Source organism: Siphateles boraxobius, unplaced genomic scaffold (assembly GCF_051911475.1).
Source record: "Siphateles boraxobius isolate OS27281-9 unplaced genomic scaffold, OSU_SipBor_1 56, whole genome shotgun sequence".
In the NCBI taxonomy this organism is placed as follows: domain Eukaryota; kingdom Metazoa; phylum Chordata; class Actinopteri; order Cypriniformes; family Leuciscidae; genus Siphateles; species Siphateles boraxobius.
Window position 1 is genome coordinate 1,933,943 of NW_027509182.1, and position 24,538 is coordinate 1,958,480.

The window sequence follows — 24,538 nt, forward strand, 5'->3', positions numbered from 1 at the left end:
GTAATTCTCAACAATACTTCCTTGTATGCTCAAAACATTAAGAAAATGACTGGGTTGATAGAAGCCAAAGAACAGATTTCATAATTGCCTTTGTAAGACAGAATACAGAAATTACGATAAAATGTTATTGTGTTTTCCATTAAACAGAAACTGTATTTAATACTCAGGATCAGGATTAACTCAAGGTTAATTGGGCCACTACATTCTTTCTGAAAGACAAGTGCTCTTTTAAAAACAAACAATGTTTTTAAAGCAATTTTCTGGCTTAAAAGCAAAAATATGTTTTGTGCATTTAAGCGACAGTTTGCTTTGTTGTAATTGCAGGCCAATTTTCCAGCAATAGTCAAATGCTTTTATGTGGCTGGGCTCTCAAGTACCTTTGACAATAAACAGAAGATTGTTTTACATTAATAGAGGGGGAATTTAGAGAGACATTATTTTCATACATGTTTTCCAGAAACAATGTCATGCTATCTTTGAAGCCAGTCCTTTTTATTTTACTAATGGTGTTCCTCTCAGAAAAGCAAATAATTCCCTGTTCCCTCTCTGCTCTTTTCAACAATAAATTATACACTTTAATAGGTGCACCATATTTACTGGGTTTCAAAAGCCATAACAACATGGGAAGTATTAAAGTATTCTATGTTATTTTTAAATGATGATGTTTTTAATACCAGAATTAAAGAGACATCATATTTGAATAAGTAAACTACACTACGCTAAACTAAACTAAAATCAAATAAAAATATGTGATAAAATAGGGCTCATATATGTTCTGTATTTATTTTCCATTTTCCCACAAACCTTCACAATATCATTGATCAGTGAGTATCGGAACATCCAGTCCAGGTTGATGCTCTCGTTTTCAAGGATGTCCTGTGAAAGAACAAACTGGACTTCAACACTGCAAAACATCTAGATGCACAGGCATTATTTTTGTACAAGCAAATTATAGGCCTACTATTCAAATGAACAAATGTCATCATTAACATAAAAAAACAAGGTCATTAACATGGAAATGAAAGAATAGTAATAACATTGTAATAGAGACTCAGTTACTACTGTATAGTTGCCAACTATTTCACTGAAATGGGTAGAATAAAATGGATTATAACATTAGCGATAAATATGTCATCCTTTCAAAAACCATTCACATTGCCTGTGAACACAGAATAATATGAATAAATGGTTAACAATAATGTTATTAGTTAACATGTTTACCTGTAGACTGCCTCTGGGGCAATACTCTGTCACAATGCATATATTTGGTGGATCGATACAAGCTCCAATAAACCTCGTCAAATGGTTGAACTGCACATCTCTCATCTATATAATAACAAAGTTTTGAATTAACATTTTGAATTATAACATTTGTGATGCTGACTATTCCACATTTTCACATTCTGAAAATCTTAAAGACCACGGCCAATAAAATATAAAATAAAATAAATAAAAAATAAAAAAGTTGTTTCTCTAAAGTTTCTCAAACAGCTTTTTCCTCAGATCATGTCTATGACAGCTTGGGAAATCAACCCCTTTACTTAGCATAAGCTTCGGCCTACATAACAGTGAGGGCAAATGTCAGTGAGAACAAAGAAGGAAAGATTCCACTGATTCCAGTAAGACTTTCGTTCATCTTCGGAACACAAAAAGTCTGAGAGTTTTTTGTGTTTTTTTCGCAAACTAAGTACTCGCATCGCTTCATAAATTTGAGGTTAAACCATTAGTGTCACATGGATTACTTCAATGATGTCTTTACTACCTTTCTGGGGCTTGAAAGTGGTAGTTGCGTAGACTGTCAATGGAGGAACACAAAGCTCTCAGATTTCATTAAAAAGATCTTCATTTGTGTTCCAACGTTTGGAACGACATTAGGGTGAGTAATTAATGACAGAATTTTCATTTTTGGGTCAACTGACGCTTTAAGCAATTTCCACCATTATTAGGTTCATGATGGTTCGGCTTTGTGGGAATCTCGCTAGAGAGGCCAATCTATACTGAACAAAATTATAAACGCAACACTTTTGTTTTTGTCCCCATTTTTCATGAGCTGACTCAAAGATCTAAGACTTTTTCTATGTACACAAAAGGCCTTTTTCTCTCAAATATTGTTCACGAATTGCCGAGATAATCCATCCACCTCACAGGTGTGGCATATCAAGATGCTGATTAGACAGCATGATTATTGCACAGGTGTGCCTTAGGCTGGCCACAATAAAAGGCCACTTTAAAATGTGCAGTTTTATCACACAGCACAATGCCACAGATGTTGCAAGTTTTGAGGGAGAGTGCAATTGGCATGCTGACTGCAGGAATGTCCACCAGAGCTGTTGCCCGTGAATTGAATGTTCATTTCTCTACCACAGGTGTGCCCAAACCTGCTCCTGCCGATCGACTGTCCTGCACAAGTTTATCTCCAACCCTAATTAAACACACCTGCCTTTAATTTTCAAGTGATCCTGAAGACCTTAATTGGTTGCTTCAGATCCTGAAGACCTTAATTGGTTGCTTCAGGTGTGTTTGATTAGGGTTGGAGATGAACTGTGCAGGACAGTCGATCGGCAGGAGCAGGGTTGGGCACACCTGCTCTACCATAAGCCGTCTCCGAATGCGTTTCAGAGATTTGGCAATACATCCAAACAGCCTCACAACCGCAGACCATGTGTAAGCACACCAGCCCAGGATCTCCACATCCAGCATCTTCACCTCCAAGATCGTCTGAGACTAGCCATCCTGACAGCTGCTGCAACAATCGGTTTGCAAAACCAAAGAATTTCTGCACAAACTTTCAGAAACCGTCTCAGGGAAGCTCATCTGCATGCTCGTCGTCCTCATTGGGATCTCGACCTGACTGCAGTTCGTCGTCGTAACCGACTAGAGTGGGCAAATGCTCAAATGGCGTCTGGCACTTTGGAGAGGTGTTCTCTTCACGGATGAATCCCGGTTTTCAATGTACAGGGCAGATGGCAGACAGCGTGTATGGTGCGTGTGGGTGAGCGGTTTGCTGATGTCAATGTTGTGCATCAAGTGGCCCATGGTGGCGGTGGAGTTATGGTATGGGCAGACGTATGTTATGGACAACGAACACAGGTGCATTTTATTGATGGCATTTTAAATGCACAGAGATACTGTGACGAGATCCTGAGGCCCATTGTTGTGCCATTCATCCACGATCATCACCTCATGTTGCAGCATGATAATGCATGGCCCCATGTTGCAAGGATCTGTACACAATTACTGGAAGCTGAAAACATCCCAGTTCTTGCATGTTTGGGATGCTCTGGATCAACGTATACGACAGCATGTTCCAGGTCCTGCCAATATCCAGCCACTTCGCACAGCCATTGAAGAGGAGTGGACCAACATTCCACAGGCCATAATTAACAACCTGATCAACTCTATGCAAAGGAAATTGTGTCAAGGAAGAATCGCGACAAGAAAGTACGCGTCCTTCAGGTCGATCGCTGCAAATTAATCTCAGGGGACGGATGCATTTAAAAATGCGTTTCTGCGTGAGCATTTTGAACGGTAGCTTGTGGAGACTCCGATTAAAAACTCGCAGGTCTAAGATCAGTCGTAACCCACCGCCTTTCTTGGGTACAATGAAGTATGGACTGTAGTACCCTGACCTCATATCAGAGATATCAGAGGGAGGGCCCACCTCTATCGCATCCTTCGCTAGTAGGACTGCGATCTCCGCCCGCAAGTCATGGGCATCGGCTGCTCTCACTGTAGTGGAGTGAATGGCCCGAAACTTGGGGGGACGCGGGGCGAACTGAATCGTATAGCCGAGCCTGATGGTCCGAATGAGCCAGCGAGACGGACTGGGGAGCGCTAACCCACCTGCTGGCGATAGAAGAGGCGGATGAGAGTGGTGAGGATTCTCTCCTCCCACTGCTCTCCGGGCCCTCTTGGGACCCAGAGATAGAAGAAATTGCTCTTTAATTGAAAATGTGGGTAGCGCTGGTTTTTACGGCCAGTGGTGGAAAGCAAATAAAAGTGAACAAAAAATTTTCCACCTGGCCCTCTTCCGGGGGAGGGAGCGGTGCGGTCAGAATCCTTTTTTTTTTTTTAGGTGTGACATATTAAGATCTTTCCAGGGACAGCAGATGTAAAATAGCCTTTTGGCTAATTCTGGCACACTATACATTTATTTACTGTATGTATTATTAGTGTGCATTGTCCCTGTTAAAAAAACCTGAAATAACAAATAAAATAAATAAATAAATCTCCTGGAGAGCAGTCCCATCCATCTCCCACTGCTGGGCGAAGTTCTCGACCGCGTTGCCGAAGAGGCCGGTCTGGGACACGGGGCTGTTAAGGAACCTGACTTATATATTTATATATATTATATATATTTATATACCCGTGATGTGTGGCTGAACAGCTGATGCAAATGATTGCACGCCAATGTGCATTGGCTCGTTTAGTTTCACTAGAAGTAGATTGGCCTCTCTAGCGAGATTCCTATTCGTCGGTCACGACGTACGCCAAGAGTGACCGACTTATAGGGAACTATAAAGAAAACAATAAAGATATAGTTCTAAATATCGTTCTAGGCAGTAAAGAATAGCAGAGTTCACACCGCAGTTATAACAATAACGGCACAGAGAAACGATATAGTTGGAATCACTTTCAGAACAATTTTATCCAGCTGATTAATGATTAAAACAATAACAGCCAATCAGTGTGACACTAGTGTGGACGCTAATATAGTTATCTTTATAGTTATCTTCATGTTTATCGTTCTTGGTGTGAACAGGTCTTTAAGATGAGTTTTAAAAGTTGCAGTATTTTTAACTTGGCATTTGGCATCTTAAAATGCTTGAAAGTGAATACATGAAGTGATGACCAAAGACATCTAATGTGTATTAGTGTAGCAGTGATACTTTGAAGGGGATAATAATAATTATTTTTTTAAACATGCAAACTGCTAAAGCTGTGAAAATGGCTAAATTATTTAAAAAATAAAATATATATACAGATAAATATCACCCTAATGTCGCCTTTTTCCACTTCATTTCTTTAACATCTATTACATGACAATGTCTGAAAACACCTTGTAAAAATCCAGCCACACCGCCTGCCCCCCGAGCTCAGTGTCTACAGCCTCATATTGGCTTACCAGCCCCCCACCGAAGAATTCATGTGTATGTGTGTTTTTATGTGTAGCAAAGGGCAGGGGGTGTTTTAACCACCTTGGGCAGCAAGGCTGTCCAGAGGGGTCATAAACGATGGTCTAAACACACACACACACATAACATGCATACCTTGTCTTCTCTTCCCAGATAAAGACACAGATGGACAAGTTTATCAAAAATACAAGAAAAAACTCTCTCTTGTGATTAAATGCATTCTCTTACATGCTTTAGTTCAAACAGCACTTGTCTGGTGAGCTCGATCCTCTTCTTGTTAACATGTTTGATAGCCACCAGGTTTCCCTGTTGTAAAATGAAACAAGTGTTAAAAGGATCAGATCTATTGAGCCGCCACTGAATAGCAGACTGGACCTGTCATGGAGTCAAAATTAAGTTTTATTAAAGTAATTTTAGTAATTACATAATTGATTTATTTCTGCATTTTAGTAGAATAATCTGAGTCAAAGAAACTGAGAACTCTATTACTCTAAGTCTCCTGAGATATGAAAGAACATTCGCTTTGTCCTGGCCATGGTGACAACAGAAATAATATATTTCTCTTTGCTTTAGATATGGGCTTTGTCAAAAAACTAGTGGTCTACCTACCTAGACCTAAATATATTTGGGTTTAAGGCATCACAGACACACTCCAAGCAAGCAGGCAACAAAAATATGCTACCTTATGACCTTACTTAATTTTTGTACAAAAATTAAAACCTGGGTAGAAAAAAAAAAACATCACAAAGTCAAATTTAAATATAAGTACCTTCAAACGACTGTAATACTAGTACTGTAATATTATATTAGCGAAACAGATTTGGCAAATGTTCCAGTGCGTTTTTGTATTTGGACTATTTACAACATGTTTTTGCAGTAGTCACAGTCATGTTTGTTGATCTCTTGAATGCAATGGCCAATCAGAGGAGTATAATTTAGTCAGAATACACTCACTGCTCAAAACGCCAGAGTTTTTGCCCACTGCTGAGCTCTGCACACTTGTGAATCCTCTCATTTACAAAGTATAAACACGATTTAAGTAAGAGAATCATTGTGCCGTGTAGACAACTTTATTGATTATAACAAAACTTTGTGAGATTGCGATAAACTAACTGACATCTTTTTAGTGATTCTGAAGGTAGCAGCTATATAATCCACTTAATTCAAGTTTTGCTCCCTTTCAGTCGATAACAACGGACGTAGTCGACGTCGACTGAATGGGGATCACGCTAGGGAGCCAACCGTCTTCGAGGACTATTGAACGAGCCAATTGCCCCCGCGGCGCAGGTATAAATACGAAAGTGGATGCACGCACTAGTTGCCTTTCGCTTCGGAGACGATCGTTTGACGTCTCTGAAGAGTGCTGTTGTTTACAACGAGCGAGTGTGTCTGTGTTCTTGTGGAAGACTCTCCCAGTGCTGGTGGTTTCCACAGCGCGAGTGCAGCGGTGATCACGAGCTTTGAGCTCTCAACTGCTGTTTTAACAGCAACAAATTTCTAAAGGTTTGCATGTGTTGACGGCTGGTTAGAGGGCGGAAAAGTGAGTTCTTCACTGTTTCAGTTCGCTGTTCAGTGTTGCCGCGGTCATTCCCCTGTGTGCTCCGGCACTGGTGATGGGTCCTATTTCCTGAAAGAGCAACACGTGTGTGTTTGCGTCTTTTTCAAGATGTCATTCCACCTGTGCGTTTCTGGATGCGGTCGTTCCCTTTTCCTCTCTGATGGTCACAATTGTTGCATCACGTGTTGAGCTATATATTTATATGTTCTGCACACTGAAGCAGCTTTTGTGGATGGTTCATGTTCCCATTGCGGGAATATGACTGTCCCGGTGTTGAGATCGAGACTCGCCTTCGTCCGCGAAGCGCGAGTCCCCATTACCATGCCCGACCCCCGGGTGCGGTGTGGGATGGTTGATCGGAGGATAGTGAGGGATGTCTCGCCTGGTAACCATTCTCTGTGGGCTCCTCACTCCTCCATCACAACGCAGCCGATGGAATTCCTGTTGAGCGTGCTGGTGCCTCTGTAATGGACCGATCAGCTGTTTCAAATGGGGTTCCCCCAGAGGATAAGATGTCGATAGCAGCATCGGTGGGTGAGCTGGCCTCTGGAGATGACGACTCCGCTGTGTCATCTCCCTTTGGGAGTGTAACATTGCCTGAGCCAGATCCAGAAATGTCAGCTATGCTGAAACGGGCCGCCGAGGCTGCCGGACTCGAGTGGAATTCCACCGTGTCCCATTCAGTCCCGGTTGGAGGTTTGGTCTCTCGGGGCGGGCCGCGCTGGTTCTCAGCTCACCGCCCCAGTGTCTTTCTTTCCCGAAGTGCATGGAGAGCTTACCAGGTTGCCTGAGTAGCTTTTCCCCCTCACTACCCTTGATGGAGGAGCGTTGAAGGGTTGCGAGGCTGTCCCTCCAGTGGAACAGTCTATCACAACACAGGTGCACCTGTGTCCGGCGGCCGCTACCTTTTGGAGGGATCCTCATTCCCCCCCAAGGCCTGTGAGTTCTCGTCGGTCCCGACGGCCAGAGGCTATTCGGCGATGCGGCAAAGACCTGTGTCCAACAGTTCTCTGCCGCCCAAGCGCAGACGCCGAGGGCGTTCCCCCTCCAGCCAGGCCTCAGCATGGAGCCGGCCGCAGTAGAGACGCCCAGCCCGCCCCAGGAACTGCCAAGCCAGGTGGCAAGCGAAAGCATTCCGGAGTGGGCCGCCCAGGGATGGACGAGGATGCTCTAGATGTTGGTCAGCGATCCACCGATCCCAGTCTTCGTTTGTGTGTTTGTCTGTTCCACCGCTGTTCCCAAAAGAAGTGGAGCAAGCAGTACCCACACTTCAAAGAAAGAGCAAATTCCTCTGTTCCTGGGTCCCAAGAGGGCAAGTCTGGCGGTGTGCGACTCTGTAAAGCCTTGCACCTCTCAGTCCCGTCTTGTTCACCAGCACGGCAGCTGGGTGCGGTTCGAGGACCCGGTCATCCGTCTTCTCACGCATCCCTGGCCGTCTCGTGGAGACAGGTAAGTGTCGTGCACCACACTCAGACCCTGCTTCGGGCCACCTCCGGGCCTTCCGAGCCGGGTCCCTGTCCTCCACCTCGCTGCCCCACCTCGGGTGCGTCTGCCATCAGACTCGGCTTGCGATTCATTTCGCTTGGCCAGAGTGCTTTGCTGAAATATATTCTATAGTTGGGGGCTGGGCGACACCTTTAGCCAACCGCTGCTTTGCGTGGGCTCCCTTCTCATGAAGCCAGTTTCACCTTGAGCTTGGTTCGAAGTGTTGGCTTGCTGCGCCATTACACTCCTATGGACTGGATACGTGCGCCATTCTGCTCCAGCTGAGTTCCCTTTAACCGAACCCTGTTGAGTTCCTCCGCACCCCTCCATCATCGGATATGGCGGAACGTCCGGTGTTAGGCCTACCACTCGTAAGCTTGTGGAACCTGTGTTAGGCTGGGTCCATATGTTCCCTACGGTGATCCCATATGTGTATTTTTCCACTGCACGTCTCCCTACGGTAAGCCCGTGTCTTCCCTCGACAGAGTCTCTCTGCCGTCACTGTCCGGTGAGTCTCCCCTCTGTCATAAGCTGGATCCACCCCAGTGACATTCCATATGTTGTACTGCCGGTCATCCGCCCAGTTCATATGTGTTTTCTCCACGTTACCTCCTTTCGGGCAGGATGTGGCTTCCGTAGCGCCCCTTCCTGTACAGAGAACGCTTTCCCAGTGGTCCTGTAGGAACAGCAGTGACTTCCCTGGCCTAAGCCCTGTCCTTCCGCGCCTTAAATGGCGGGGGCATCAGGAGTCTTTTATCCCCATTCAGGGATGCGTATGCAACCCACCGTTCCCTGAAGGAGGGAACGGAGGATGTAGTCCCCTTGCCACTACCGCTGGACCACCGCTGACTCTGAGTTACGCTCGGCTACTCAGCGAAAAGCAACTAGTGCGTGCATCCACTACCGTATTTATACCCGCACCGCATGGGCGGAGTGTGTGATGTAAATCACGCACGCCAATTACATTGGTTTGTTCAATAGTACTCAAAGACGGTTGGCTCCCTAGCGTGATCCCCATTCAGTCAACGTCAACTATGTCCTCCGTTCCCTCCTTCAGGGAACGGCTGGTTGCATACGCAACCAGGATGTTTTTCATGTTTTCATGTTTTTTCAAGAGGAATGACGGCTAGTTACATGCTGCAAATTTTCTCATATGAAATGCAGGATTCACTCTCGAAATTATAATTGACATTGTGACAACTATAGCACGGAACAAAAACATGGCATATCAAAATAGATATGTACAATGTAAATGCAGACTAATAGAGTAAAAAAAAAAATAGTCGTATCAATATGTTTTTGATGTTCCATTGTAAAATAATCTTAAATGTCCCACTGTACATTGCTATTCTTGTTATGGTGGAGCTGTTGCTTATGCATTATATTTACACTTTACTGCAGCACCCTCACTAATTTCAGATACTCAGTGATTTGATTCTTAATTGTCCATCACATCATGCCTGAACAACAGTTTAGAGAGAAACTTGCTGTGCAAGTTACTTAAAGGCGACATTTATAGCTAGCTACAGGAATAATAGGTCATGCGTTTGATAGCTTGAAACTCTATCATACTCTTGAGTACTATTTTTTCCTATAGCTTTAGCAATGCAAGACTGTACATTAAAGTGCTCCTATTATGCTATTTTAAATGCTCCTAATTTTGTTTTGTGAGACAATTTGTCTCACATACCCAAACCTTCAGACTCAAGACAGAAGGTCTGGACCCCATGGCAGCTTTAATCGTCCAAGGACTGGCAAGAAGCCATCTGACTGACTTGTAAAGCAACCAATCACAGTTCGTTTGTTTAGCGTCATGTTTAGGGGAGTGAAAATGTAATGTCGATTTCCTTACAATAACAAACTGGCATGGTAAACTCTTGGACCTATTTTGAAGAGTCTAGGCCACATACTTCACATACTTTTGAAAAAAACAGCATTTAGTTTATCCTGATAAGCACTAAGTAACTATGTTTCCATTTGCAACTTTGCAAAATTGGAATATTGCATAAAACATTTGCAAATAAAGCACTGTTTTCTTCCATGAGGGGGTTTGGCGTCACCGCGGGTTTGTTTCCACCATTAAAGAAGACGACACACATATCCCCGAAATCCTGTATGATTCAACCAATCCGACGAAGACTTCAAAACTTCTGAAGTGTTTCCAATTTTATGTGCCATATGAACTAGACATCAGCCATCGGTTCGTGGGTGTGACATCCGAGGCTGAGACTATCTACAACAGGTTTACATGCATCCAAGGTCAAAAAACACTTGCATACTGCAAAATCTTTTCCCTCCAGCTTACGTTATTGGCATTTTTAAATTTGTGATCCAATTATCGTGGTGTAGCACAGATAGCATTGTGGATCGACATAAGGAGCTGCAAAGCTGCATTAAAGTGTGATCTTAAAGCAACACATTGAGCTGGTAGTGCACCCACTCTCCATTTCTCCAGTCAATAGGCATTTGTGTGGGTGTGCCACAGAGGGAGGATGTCAGAAGAACTCATCCCCACCTTAAAATAGCCTGTTTTTGCATATAGCTGATATTTTCCATGAGCTGTTATCAAGGAGCCATAGCTGGAACCTCTCTGGAAAGGAAACACAGTGAAAATACAACACTAACAACCATTCAAGACATAGCAGTTTCATTATGCACATTAGAAAAGAAAAAATGCATATTGTGGGGTCCAAAAGTCTGAGACAACCATTTCTATTATTCAAATTTGATACAAAGTAGTTTGTTACAAATTATATAATCAGATTAGCAATTTGAGTGAAAAGTTTTATTTAAATTTATTTTTGCAGCTCACATAATCAGTCACAATTTGCTATCCCACAAATTTGATTTAATATTTTCTGTCATTTTACATCAAAACTTAATTTAAATTAAATTTTTTTGGTTGTTGTTTTTTTAATTCCAGGACATTAATGTGACACTTTTGGACCCCACTATATTGTTAGCTGACTAAAAGATACAAGACATATCAGATTTTTTGAAACTATGAAATGAAACTAGCCTTGACTGAGTCAAAATGGCATTCCCTACATTGTGGGGGTAAAATGTCCATATCTAAATGTGGCAATATCTGAAATCCTTGTCCTTGTGAGGACATTTTTGGTCCCCATGGGGAAAACAGCTTATAAATCATATAGAATGATGTTTTTTTTTGAAAATGTAAAAATGCAGAAGGTTTTCTGCAATGGGTAGGTTAAGGGGTAGGGGTAGGTTTAGGAAATATCCTAGAATATACAGTTTGTACAGAATAAAAATCATTATGTCTATGGAATGTCCCCATCATGATACAGGATATGGTTTGATTAGAATACCAGATGGCCAGATAGTATCTTGTTTTAACAATTGTAAGGGTAAGTCTGTTAATCTGTGTTGTTATGAGTTTGCTGCTGTAAAACCTTTAACAAACGAGACAACTAGACATTAGTCAAGAATGTATAAACTATAATGATTCTGATAATTTCTGTGTTATTTTCTTCCTTCTTTCTTCCTATTTTCATTTATCTTATATAACTTCAGTGAAATCTGGCAAGGTCTTGTACCCATTTTGAACTATTTTAGCATTTGAACAGACCCAGATTTGTAAATAGGAGCAAACCACTGAGCTTATAATGAATTTGAATTTTCTCTAATTTAAAGAGAAAGAGAATTCAGTTGAACAAAATCAAGCTACCTTTTGTGACCAGCTAACTGACTAAGCCATCGTCATAATTCCCCAGGAATGCAGTTTTAAGATGGACATTGAAAAACAGTGCCAGGAATTACAGCCAAGTCCAAAAAGGCATTTTTATGAGATAAATTAAAACCATATGTACTGAAACAGGGAGAAACCTCTTTTATTCGACTTTGTTTATACAAAAACAGAAACACAAAGACATTTCATCTTTAAAATATAGATTTGATCCTTGCACTTCTAAAAATGAATTTTAGATTTGGCTTAGAGGTGGCCAACTGGAAAATGCATTAGTTTAATGCAGCTTTATCCAAGATATGACAATACCAGCGAGTGCTTGTACCTGGGAAAGAGTGAGACGGCTGCCCGCACGTTTGTGATATTTGTTGGGACTTTCAAACTTCAGTTCCTCCCACCGTATCCTCCAAAGCATCCCAGCTAACTCCTTCTCCAACTTCAGTTTCCTAGAAAAGAGCAGTTCGCATTTAAAAAGTGCAACAAAAAAAACGTGTTTTGGCAATAGTAAATGCTGAACTAGATTTTTACATTTTCCAGTGTGTTGTTATGTGGGTGCAAAGGTGTTTTTAGTGTGTTTAGTGTTATTATGTGGTGCTATGGTTGAGGTTGCTAGTTTTCTTGATGGTTGCTTATTGTCGCATCCAAACAATCCCACTCTCAGGTCTCTATGATATTATGGTCTATAGATGTGGTTCAAGTCATTCCCTTAATATCCATGGGATTTTTTGTGTTTTATTGTAAACTGCTGGATTTGAGGTATTCTTGTTTGTATGTCATAAACAGTGCAGGACGGCTGATTGGCTAATGTTTAGGGTTTTGAAAAAGAATAGCAAGAGTGATATGTGCCTTTGTTAGCACCAAAAAAATGTTTTGGAAATACCATTTCATTTTGCACAATTAGACTAAATAACTCTTAAGGCGGGCATACACTACGATTTCTGTACGATTTCAGCAAGGTTATACCAGTAGATTGCATGCGATGTAGGGGCAAAGCTCAAAAGTTATGCGCTCACACTATATGGTCCGATCGTCGTGCACGGCTTGACTGCTTACACTATATGTGTGAAATATAAGCGATAAACCCCCGTGCCGGGTTACGTCGATAGTCGATGATATCGTGTATCCAGATATATTTTCAAAAGCATCAGCTACCGATACCAAGAGGATTTAGCATTTCCAATTTATATATTAAATAATAATAATAATTATTATTATTATTACTAGGGTAGGCCTATTTCAGCGCATCAGAGGATAATAAAAGATAAGATAGAGTAGCTTACTCATTGAAAATTATTTAAAATTATTTAGGTTGATTATACAATGAATTATAGGCCTATAATTAAAATGATTAACATTCTATAATATGTTCGAAAACTGCAATAATCTCACAGAAAAATAAGAGCAGCTTGTTTAACACGAAATACTTTTCTTCTCATTTTTTCACTACGTATAGGCCTAAAGGTAACAAAAGAAATAAAATAAAAAAGTAAGACATGTATACATTATCAGCATATGTTAAAGTAGACTTATCTATCGTTGTCTCTGAGGGAATATGCGCCGAAAGCTTGTCAGTTTTTAATTCAACTTTCTGTATGATAAATAATTGACTCAAAATGGAGGTTTGATACTTCTTCAAATTCTTCACCATTTTCTTCAAAAATGTCCAATATTGCAACGTGACATTTTATTTATCACCAATTGCCGAATGATGGACAATGGTCCACATTTCCCCGTGATAATAAAATGAAGTAAATATTAAATAAATTCGTAAATAAAGTGAAAAGTGAAACAAGTAAATTAATGATCAAGTAAATTAATAAAAGAGGCGCCTATGTACATGCCGATTGCCGGTACACTGCATGAACACTGCATGGCAAACGACACGCAACAAAGCAGAAAATCGTCCCGACCCGAATTTTTGCAGGAGGCTGAGTTGAAGTTTGATTGGGCGATAAAATGTGGGCCAATCTTAGGGTCACTGATGTTGTGCCCTTTCCAGCATATTATTTTTAAACGCAAGTAAACCAAGCAGCCCAGTCAGCCATGTGGATACATACATGGGCAACTTCCAAGTGAATCAACACATCTGGAGGAACTCTCTGAGGACCTGCTATTTCTCAACAGCTTCTATTCACAGCAAAGATTGCTTTTTTATTACAAATCAATCTCTGAATGTTTCACTGATGTGGTCTGAGAGTTGCGAAAGGAGGATATCAATGAAGAGAAGCGTAATTACGTTTCAGAGCACTCAAAACAAAGTACCAGAAAATAAAGCAACCCCCAAACATTCCACTACAATCTAAAAGGTGTAAAACATTTCCAGATGGCAGAATGTAACTACTGCAGAGTCTGCATTTCAACAGGGTTTTACTCGATTTTAGAGCCACCCTGGTAAGCCCCAAAACAAGCACCTTTATTTGTTTTTGTTGTCCAGATTATTGGAGGTAGATGTGTGGAAAAAAACTCGGCAGGGTCTTCGAATTAAAGAGACAGGTTCAAAAATGCATGCTCAGCTGTTTGCCAAAGGGAAAATCCTTGTTCTAAAATGTTGAACTCTATGAAGCGTTGACTGAGGGGAACATCGTAGATTGGAAACTGTTTGATTGAGTGGCAAGGAGTTTACAACACAGTAGAAATATTCTGAATAAATCATACAAATAAAGAATAGGAAAATGGACCTAAAATGCATACTTCTATTTTGAAAGCTTGCTGGTGTTGCTCCATACATGATGTGGTCAGAGTGTGCAAGCTCTTATTATTATTACATTTTCACATTGAAGTTGTTTTCCGACCAACGTCACTCACTGCAAGTGTATATGTGTACACTTTTTTGACAGTGATGAGAACCAAGGACTGTCAAACTCCAAAAATTACAAAAAGCACCACAAAAGTAGTCACTCTCACTTGTATGCTACATCTTAACTCATCTGAAATCATACAATTAACCCTCTGAGCCCGAAGAATGCGTCGGCGTTTCTTTCCATGCAAAAAAAAAACATCAATGGTTTCTCTTATTTGCACAGCATGGAGGTGTTCCTTTTAAATGTTACATTCTCATTTATATCCATAGCCTTGCCAACAGTAACTACTGTAGCACCAAAAGTATTCAGTGTTTCATTAATAATAATAATACCTTGTAGCTAAATCTTAGAGCTCAAATAGTAAACAAATGTCAAGGTCATGAATTTGATTCCCAGAAAAAACACATGCAAATACAATTTGTATGCAATGTATGTTACTTCTCATAAAATAATCTGTCAAATGTGTTAATGTAAGGTTAACATCTATGATGTTTCTTTTTAAAGAATCAAGTGGACAATTGAAAAGAGCAGCAGCATAACAGTTCTTCTTGCTCTAGTTGAAAAGCTCAATCATAGCAGAATGATGGTGATTAGCTTATATTCTTGTTACTTGATCCTTTTCGTTTCGGTTGTGTGAAATAAATGTGTGTGAGTGTGTACTGTATTTCTGAGTGGGTATTCTTATACATAATTTCCATTTTAGAGTCATTTTTTTAAACCAAGTGAATGACAAGTCCAAGAATAAGTCTACCTCAGCTGCAACTGCAGTATTTTTTCTAGTAGCGATGAGGAGCTAACGTCAATATTTGTCTGAAAGTGTTGACTACGCTGGAATTGAGCCCATTTATATAACCCATGAGTCAACTTCTACAATTCCCTTTTCCACAAGATGTAATTCCAGACTATTCAGTAGTATACTCTATGATTTTATTAAAAAAAGGAAACACTAAATTTGTAGACTAAGTCAAGTAAACTGAAAAAAAAACTGGAAAAGTATTTATGTGCTGTTTCGTGTGCTTCATTGCTTCATAAAAAAATGACTTCATAAAAAAATATTTTATATGCCTGATATCAGTGCAGAAATCACTCGAGGAGCATTACTTAAACAACAACACTTTTCTTCTTGAAACATCATGTTTGCCTTGATTTAAATTCAAATTTGTAGACCTGTAACAATATTCATAATGCACAAACCATAGTACACTACTTTCTATTTATCGTGTTCTATTTATTTTTTCCTGTCTGTATCCAACCCTTAACATTATATACTGCAGATTTGAAAGAAGTCAAAATATATAAAGCCTATACGATTAATTTTTTAAATTTAAAAAAAAAAAAAATTCCAGTCTCAATTTTATCTCAAATAATTTATCACAAGTTTGTGTTGAATATGTTTTCTGTTCTAGTTTATTACTATTATTATTATTTAGGTCAACACCGATATTACAGTTATGGCTGATAAATAATAGATTCAATATTAGTTGAACAGATATGGTAGTGATATAACATGCATCCCTATTATTTATTATAATTATTGTTATTATTTTCATAATTATTTTATCTTGTATCATTACATCCTTTCTATTTCATGTGTTATTTCAGAAAAAATGCCTAATTTTATTATGCTTTAAGATACTGAAAAGATTATAGAACTTAACTATAAATCAGCACTGTTTCACGCGTTTTAAATCAATTCAATACAATTTCACAAATTTTCTCCCAAAATCAGCTTTAAAAATGCAGCATCCACAGATTCCGTACGGGTGAAGTCATAATTGACTCAATGAGGTAAACACCACAGCCTAAAATTAGTTGAAAATATCAGCTGACCAAGTGTAACAAAGTAGTGAAATATTTAGACTATCTGCATTTGTCTCGGAAACAGACATACTTTCCCTCAAACAACTGCTTTTCACTCAAACAACTGCTGGGCTGTTGCTCTGGCAACAATCATGTAAATTCCACTCTGGCACCTATAGAAGCTTTTCCCGTAAATCCTCTGAAAAAAGAAACAGCTGCAAGTTCCAGAATGTCCTCTTTCTGTGAACCCTTAAATAACACCTCTCTAAAGTATTCCACATGTTATCATTAATCTGAAAACGAAAACTGTTACTGCAAAGCTTGTAAAAAAAAAAAATGTACCTGTAGATAAGAAAACTGGAGATTCCGAAAATGATGAGGGCCAGTCCAGACCCAACTGCCACTATTCCAAGGACAGGAAGATGATCTGGGAAAGTAAAACAATTATACAAGACTAAACTCAGTAACTGACATTTTGGGTACACTGAGGGTGACTTCAAAATGAATGAATCGGGCCCGCTGATAGCATTTATTTGCACAAACTGCCTGCAGTTAAGCGCTTGATTCACTAAATAAATTATGCAAAACATAACAGTAAAAAATTATATATGTTGAACTAAGCTTGCACAACGCAATTCCTGATCTTGCAGGTCTGTTCTGAGTGCCAGGTTGTGGAGGATGCAGCAGATTAAATCTATCAGGCTTTATTTTACTGGGACTGCACTGCCTCACTCCACCACTGCCATCTAGGCACCTTAATCAGACTTTTGAAATGGTGAAAGTGAGCTCATCAACATTGTGCATTGGATATATGCCAAGTTTTACCACTCTTCTCTACCATTTGATGAATCACTGCAGCTACTATAAATAGAAGATACGCAAACATCTTTTTTCAACACCCTAAAAAGTAATTCATGGGACCTGTTACCACAGATTATACAAATTCATAGCTGCAATTTATATTCTAATATATTGACTTAATTAAACATTTTAAGTTGCAAACATTATTTTGTTGATTTCTGTTGACATAATAATGTTGATCATTACATTAACTTAATATTGTGTGTAATTTTAACTCAAATTTGGGGGTTAATTGATTTTTGAAAAAATTAAGTTGCCGTAACTTAAGGAAATTGTCTTGATTTTGAAACTTTTTGAAATTGGGCAGAGGATATCCAGCATGCTTTGCATATGACTGGATAAGGAGAATAAATGTTGAAATTAAGTGTTCATTTATTTGTTTTTAGTGAAGGGAAAGACCTGTTAGTGTTTAATGTTGCTATGTTTGACATTTAAAAGAGTTTCTGTATTGTTGAATATTATTAGGTAACCATTGCGCTGAAGAGCAGACTACATGAAGGTAAACGCTAAACTGATTCAATAAGCAATGACTGAGCTAATGCCAGTGTGTAGTAATATCTTACTTGTTCATTAAATTCACATGCTAAATAAGTTACATTTGTCATGTGCTATGATAGCTGTGTATTTTAAATGAAATGGGTAAGATTCATTGATTCAAGGACTACGACTCAAGTAGTTGGAACGACTTCATTTTTTTTTTTGAGTAATCAACTTATAAATATGTTCATGTTACAAATTATTAAGTTCCTATAACTCAATGTAGTTTGTTGGTGAAACATAATTTCATTAGAAGTTCTTATAACTCAAAAAACAAATGATGCAAATTGTTGCGTTAATTATTTTTTGTTAAGCCAAAACATGTTTTTTTGGGATACAATCTACAATAAGTCTGATTAACATAGAAAGGGGGTTTACAGTACTTGCTCTTCTGCTGAACACTGAAAAGTACATAATATAGAACGGCTACAGATGACACATTTTAGTCAGTCAAAAATAAAACCAAACTGAAAACAACCTTAATTTAGCTGAATAAAACTGAATGAATAATCACCTTATAGTAATATGCAATTGGCAAAATCTTGGCATGTTCCTTATTTTAAGTACTCAGATTTCACTAAAAAGGTCCCTACCTTCCTTGCATGGTGAGAATCCACACGGTGGGTAGTCCAGAGGTGGGGAACCCTTTGGCCACTGAATCCTCTCTGTTGGGGACCACAAGACTTCTTTACTGGTCCCATTGTAGTGACCAACAGTCTGTGTAACAAGAAATATTCATAAACATATTTGATTTACAGTGAGCTAAAAAACATTTCAGATAAGAAAACAACATATTAAAAGAAAGATACATACAATGGCCTATTAACAAGACTATTTTTTTTATTTTTAAGTCTATGATCTGTGGTGGAAAATATTTATTAGAATATATGAGATGATGTTTTTCTGCACATGATTCACTGTGTGTGTACATGCAACACTGTCTCTCTAACCAGATGAAAAGAAAGTCTGAATATATTGGTGGCATAAGGGGTAACTATGGCAACAATGCATGGTATAACTAAATCACTTTGTTACCAGCTAAATAACCCTTAATTTCACTTCTTTTCTTTTCTTTTTTGTTGTGATAGGCCTCTCTAAATCAAACAAGACTCCCGGTACATTTATGAATGAACAAGTCAAACTGAAAAATGAACACATCGCTTACAAGCTCATGAACACATGCTTTCGATTAGGACAGAAGGGCTAGTAAAGGATTTGATTTTTAAGCAACACATTATTTGGTATGTCGAGCCGTCCAACCACAGCCACATTTGCTGTAATTATGGAGCATGTGGCATGTGGGTTAAATTAGACTGTTGTTCTACATATGCTCGACTCTTTAACCATTGTTATTTATTGTCACCATGTCTATCAAAAAGATTTTCACAATGGAAACATTCCGCAGGAAAGCTACATCCTTCATAATGTTATTTCTGTGTTTGCTAAGGCAGACATCACAGTTACTATTGCTCACACGCAGGGGTTCTGAAACGTATGTGGCAACAGCAGCAGAGACCTTTGGATTCCATTGGTAAACTATATTGCTACGGTAAAAAATATATAAATAAAACACTTTTTAAGGACTTATGAAAATTTGGTGATGCCAAAAACTTTCTCAAAACTGAGTTAATATTACTTATTTATGTATGAATAAGAATCCATGTTTTGTATTTATGAGTTGGCTGAATTTGTAGACATTCTACTTACTGCGTATTGCCCAGTTTTTAGGTTAGTCATTCCCCAAAGTCTGAAGTCTGTGTATCTGGCATTAATTTGATCTGTGCTTACAAGGCCAGTCACCCCTGTGATAAACAGACACAAGCCCAGGGATCAAATAAACATTTTTACCTGGGTGTTGCAGAGTAAAAAGATCACAATCCTTTTCAAGACACATAGAAAAAATATATTATTGAGAGAGGAAGTGCTAACATAGCTCAGATTATTTATTAGAACTGAGCAAATTAAACCTTTTAAAGTGCTGAAAACAAGATCAATTAAGTTGAAAGCAGAATCATGAGAGACTAAAATATATCTTGAATTGCGCATTTTGGACTCCATACATGACCTTCAGAAGAAAAAAAAAAAGATATTGTGGCCATGTTTTCTGAATTTGTTCCCTCTGTTTAGTAACATCATGGCAACGTTGTACTAATCAATTCCTTCATTTTAGTTACATCATGTGCAGAGTTCTCTCTAAATTGATCTTGTTTTCAGTATGTTTAAATATTTTTACTGAAAATAAGACAAAAACCAAATACTGATTAAGAAAAATACTTTTTGCTGTGCATTCAATATTCTGCCTGGTTCCTATACATGTTTGAAACAGTGTGTTTAGTTTCCTTCAGGGAGAGGGCTCAGCAGATAGTTTGTGTATTAGAAACAGATTTTCCATTCACAAGCTAGTTGGGACTCTGACCTCTACACTCCCTGAAAGAAAGTCTGAGAGTTTACCAACATCGACCTCAGAAGAGCTCTTACAAGCCCTCCGCTCACTTTAAAAGGAATCCAAGCGAAGTTGCCAAATCACTCCAGCTTGACACTGCCGCTAAAAACCAGATACTTGTCATCACATCCTCAAAATGTGAAGGGCCTAAATGTTGTAACCTGTGACCATCCTATTGAAATGAATGTCAAAACATCATACGATCATATTGTGAATGTTTTTTATCAAACATATATCTTTGCATTTGTAAAGCAAGACCACTCAACGCACCCCAGATCCTGCGGTTTCGCATTCTCGCAGTTATGTTGATTCCATCATTCTGAGACACGCCGTCTGCTAACGCTTCACTGAGGGCTTTTGCATATAGCACAAAACCATCATGGAAACAGCCGGCAATAAAATCCATCTGAGGAAAGGCAAAACAGAGATTTAATTCAGGGAAACATCAAGAAATCTAAAACTACATGTCATTCTGTACAGACATGGGGAGAGTGGGTTAAGATCTGCCAGCAAAACTGTCCATTGATGAAAAATGTAATTGAATGAATTATTAATTTGGCAGACCTAATTTCAAGATGGCTCATATTAGCTTTTTATAAAAAGAAAGCATCTAATACATAGAAATATGATGTTTTCAATGCATGTTTCAATTGACACAATTTTCCCTTCATTAGGGGTCAACTGAGTCCCATGGTAAACGGAATAATTTACCTTTTCCAATAGTTTTAAGTGTAGCATTAGAGTTCAAAAAACATTTTGGAGCCACTGTAAACATCTTTACAATGCATGATAGACTGGATGGTAATTAGTATCATCATTGTAAGTAGAGATTTGATTCATAACTTTCTCATAATTGCAATCCATTTTAGTATGTACCAGTACTCAAAGTCTTAAAGAATGTTTTCATTTGGCAGCTACATGTGGATCTAGGATTTTGGGGAGTTGTTTCCTACTTTTGTCAAAGGGTACAGCTGATTCAGGAAAATGGGACTGACATGAGGAAGCCAAACTTATAATTCAGGCGCTTTTAAGTGTCATATCTGATCTTGTGGTAAAAAGAAACACAGTTTAGCTCCTGAAAGCCTATAGAGCTGAACAGAATGTTCAATATTTTTAAGACAGTGATAGAAGGCCAAAAAAGAACTATGTAGTCTGTACAAATGTTCTGATTAAATCTGATGTGACAGATGGCTCTGCATATGTGCCAATACCTGATCTTGTTTATGAGCAACTCACCATTGAGGGTTCCAATTTTATATTAAAGTCCTGCATTGCTCTCTTGTGGAGTTCTTTGCGAAAAGCGGTATACTCAGGGCTGTCTGGCTCCAGGTACGTTACAATGAACACAGACTAGAGAGATGGGGGGGGGGAAACAGTCAAATAGCCATAAAAAGAACATAAAGTGATCTGACCTGTAGACAAATATTCAATTCCTGACACAAGTCGTCGCTGAGAATTTAGCCAAGTGTTTTTACTGATGCCAGACACGTGATAAAAACTTAGTCAACACAATTTACAAAAAGGGTTGATTCACCCAAAAATGTAATTTCTGTCATCATTTACTCACCTTCACGTTGCTTCAAACCCAATTGACTTTCTTTCTTTTCTTGACTTGTATTGTATTCAAGCCATTCAATAGCTTAGTCTAAAGAGCTCACTCTTCACTTACAGCTCACTGTGTCGGTGAACTAATCAATCAGACTGGTTTCGTGAACCTAATCAACTGATTCAAAAATGAATTACACATTTAACAACTTATATTCCAGTCAGTTATTCACACTAAGCTTATGTATTTCTTCTGAACTTTTATGGTGTCTTTTTTTTTAAAGCTTGAAGGCTTCGGCCCATTTTCATTGTAATTGCATTTAAAGTACGTACTTCAAAATTTCTCATTTTGTCTTTGTGCACGTTTCATCTAGTAACACTTGCAGTGTATTACTGTTCTGATTCCTAATTTTAGGTGTTACATAATGTGAAGGTGTATCTCTACTGATGCCAGAGTTATCTGATTAATAATATTATCTTTTGAATTGTGTCCATTCAGTCAAATAAATAGAGTCAGATGTGAGCTATAAAATAACTCATGCTGTGATATAAAATGTTGGTCATACAACCCACCCCTTCTCTTATCTACATTATGACACTGACACTTTGACACTACATATACAAAGTCACTGTCTTTTCATACTTTAAGTAGTCAGAGTCAATAGTGGAATATTTGACAATGTAAGGAACTTTAAGTTTGTATTTCCTTGTTTCTGTGTGTTCTGTTCCTGCTTTCTTTTGGTCGCCATTTTAGAGATTGTATTATTATTGGAAAAAGCGCAAGTTAACTTGGATCTCGTGAAGCACCTCAGCCTATCATATAATGGCGGTCACATCAGTGGGCAGCGTTCAGAGTTTTACAGTTTACGTTGCACACAGTTTCTTGTGGATCAGCGGGTTCGTCTAGTGAATAATATTCTATATTTGGTGTCACATCGTACAGTAGGACTGCAATGTTTGTGGAATGTGCTTTACTGAGCGGTAAAAAAGAACGCAAATTGCTCTATTAGCTATTAGCTGATCACTAAAGTGCGCATTAAACCACATTTAAGATTAGATTTAAATCTGTTCATTTAAAAACAGCTTTATTGGGCATACATAGCATTGATACCTCTCACTAAATGTATTTGTAATTTAATTGTTGAAATCTGGAAGCCATAGAAAGAATAACTTTATATATTAAAATCTTTATATTTTGTTTATTCATAAAAAAGCGCAATATCAATATCAGACATACACAACAGTCATAAATCATTACAATTCCAGTCTACAGTAATTCATTTGTTGAAACCTGGAAAGCCATAGAGAGTACACATCATTTAATTATTTTTTTCATTAAAAAAACATTATAATACAATATTTATAATTAAATTATAATTTTCTCTGTATTCATTAAATTCACTATATTCATTATATCAGCATCATAGTGTACATGGCAGTCACAGTCATTCAAGTCTTATAATAATTGGTAAAATCTGAAAGCCAAAGAAAGAAAACAATTTTCTTTAGACAATATACAATATCACTCCAATCACAGTTATGTTGAGTTTGTTTAGTTTTCAGGGACTTTTAGTTTGTATTCTCTAGTCACGTGTGTTCCTTTGTTTGATTTCCCGTTGTTTGTTCAACAACCCGTGACAACTCAATATTACACAACACCAATTATTAAATACTACTACACATTTGCAGGTGGTGGTAATGTTGTAAATAAGTCCTACCTGTCGTGACAATCTCTAAATACCATTTTTATCAATTTTTACGCTTTTTTGGCTAAAGGTTGCAGGCTTGCCTTCCAGTGGCTTTGATTTTCCCGCTTATTTTCTGTTTCCCAGGTTAGTGTTTATGTCCTTGTTTGTTGCCATGGTTACTGATTGCTTTGTGCACCCGTTTTTGTTCAGTTTATTTTCTCCTGTGTATTTAAGCCCTCAGTTTAGTTCTACTCACATTCCGGTATCGTCTTTTCTTTAGTGAAGCTGTTACATTGACTCCTGCCTTTTGGATTGCCTTAGCCTTAGTTTTTGTAAATAAACTAAAGCTGCTGCCATTAAGATCCTCTACCACTCCACTTTCCTTGCCTACACTGTGACAAAAATGAGTCATTCCGTATGATAAAGTTCACACATTGAATGCTCCATTAATGACAAGGTGGCAAAATTGATTAATAGAATAGTTCACCCAAAAATTTTATTTCTGTCATCATTTATATTTCATTTATTTCATAAGAATTTTCGTTCATCTTCAGAACACGAATGACGATATTTTTATATTCTCTCATCAAACCTTAACTGTACCTAACCTGTATTAATTGACTTAAACTGTGGAATGCTAATTAGTCCTCACTATTTAAAACAATGAAAGTATGTTTAATAAATATCTAGCAGTATCTTATACAAAAAAAAATGTTAGAACTTTTCACATTAGAATGTCGGGTCACACTTTATTTATTAGGTGTATTAAACTATGTACTTACATTAAATAAATTTAATTGTTAGGCACAATGTATTGCGTTCGTGTTGTATTGCAGAACAGTTGCTGGTGGGATATGGGTAAAGGTTAGGAACAGGTTAAGTTTTAGGTTTAAGGGTTCTCTTTCATCATCTCGTGTTCGAGATCCACCTATGGGAAGGGCATCTATACCTGGCCTCTGCAGAAGTATCCAATTGCATC

The 24,538-nt window shown here is 38.5% G+C and overlaps 1 protein-coding gene across 1 annotated transcript in view; it reads right to left on the bottom strand.

The window, feature by feature from the left end:
• The window catches only part of npr2 (natriuretic peptide receptor 2), a 98,246-nt gene that overhangs the window by 38,070 nt on the left and 35,638 nt on the right, over nt 1-24,538 (bottom strand). The window contains exons 3-12 of the mRNA XM_077206337.1: nt 21,563-21,676; nt 20,597-20,732; nt 19,591-19,685; nt 18,477-18,600; nt 16,828-16,912; nt 12,210-12,330; nt 10,694-10,768; nt 5,364-5,441; nt 1,222-1,326; nt 805-876 (exon numbers count right to left, since the gene is read on the bottom strand). Coding sequence (XP_077062452.1) covers nt 805-876; nt 1,222-1,326; nt 5,364-5,441; nt 10,694-10,768; nt 12,210-12,330; nt 16,828-16,912; nt 18,477-18,600; nt 19,591-19,685; nt 20,597-20,732; nt 21,563-21,676 — 1,005 coding nt within the window. The remainder of the gene's footprint in view (nt 1-804; nt 877-1,221; nt 1,327-5,363; nt 5,442-10,693; nt 10,769-12,209; nt 12,331-16,827; nt 16,913-18,476; nt 18,601-19,590; nt 19,686-20,596; nt 20,733-21,562; nt 21,677-24,538) is intronic.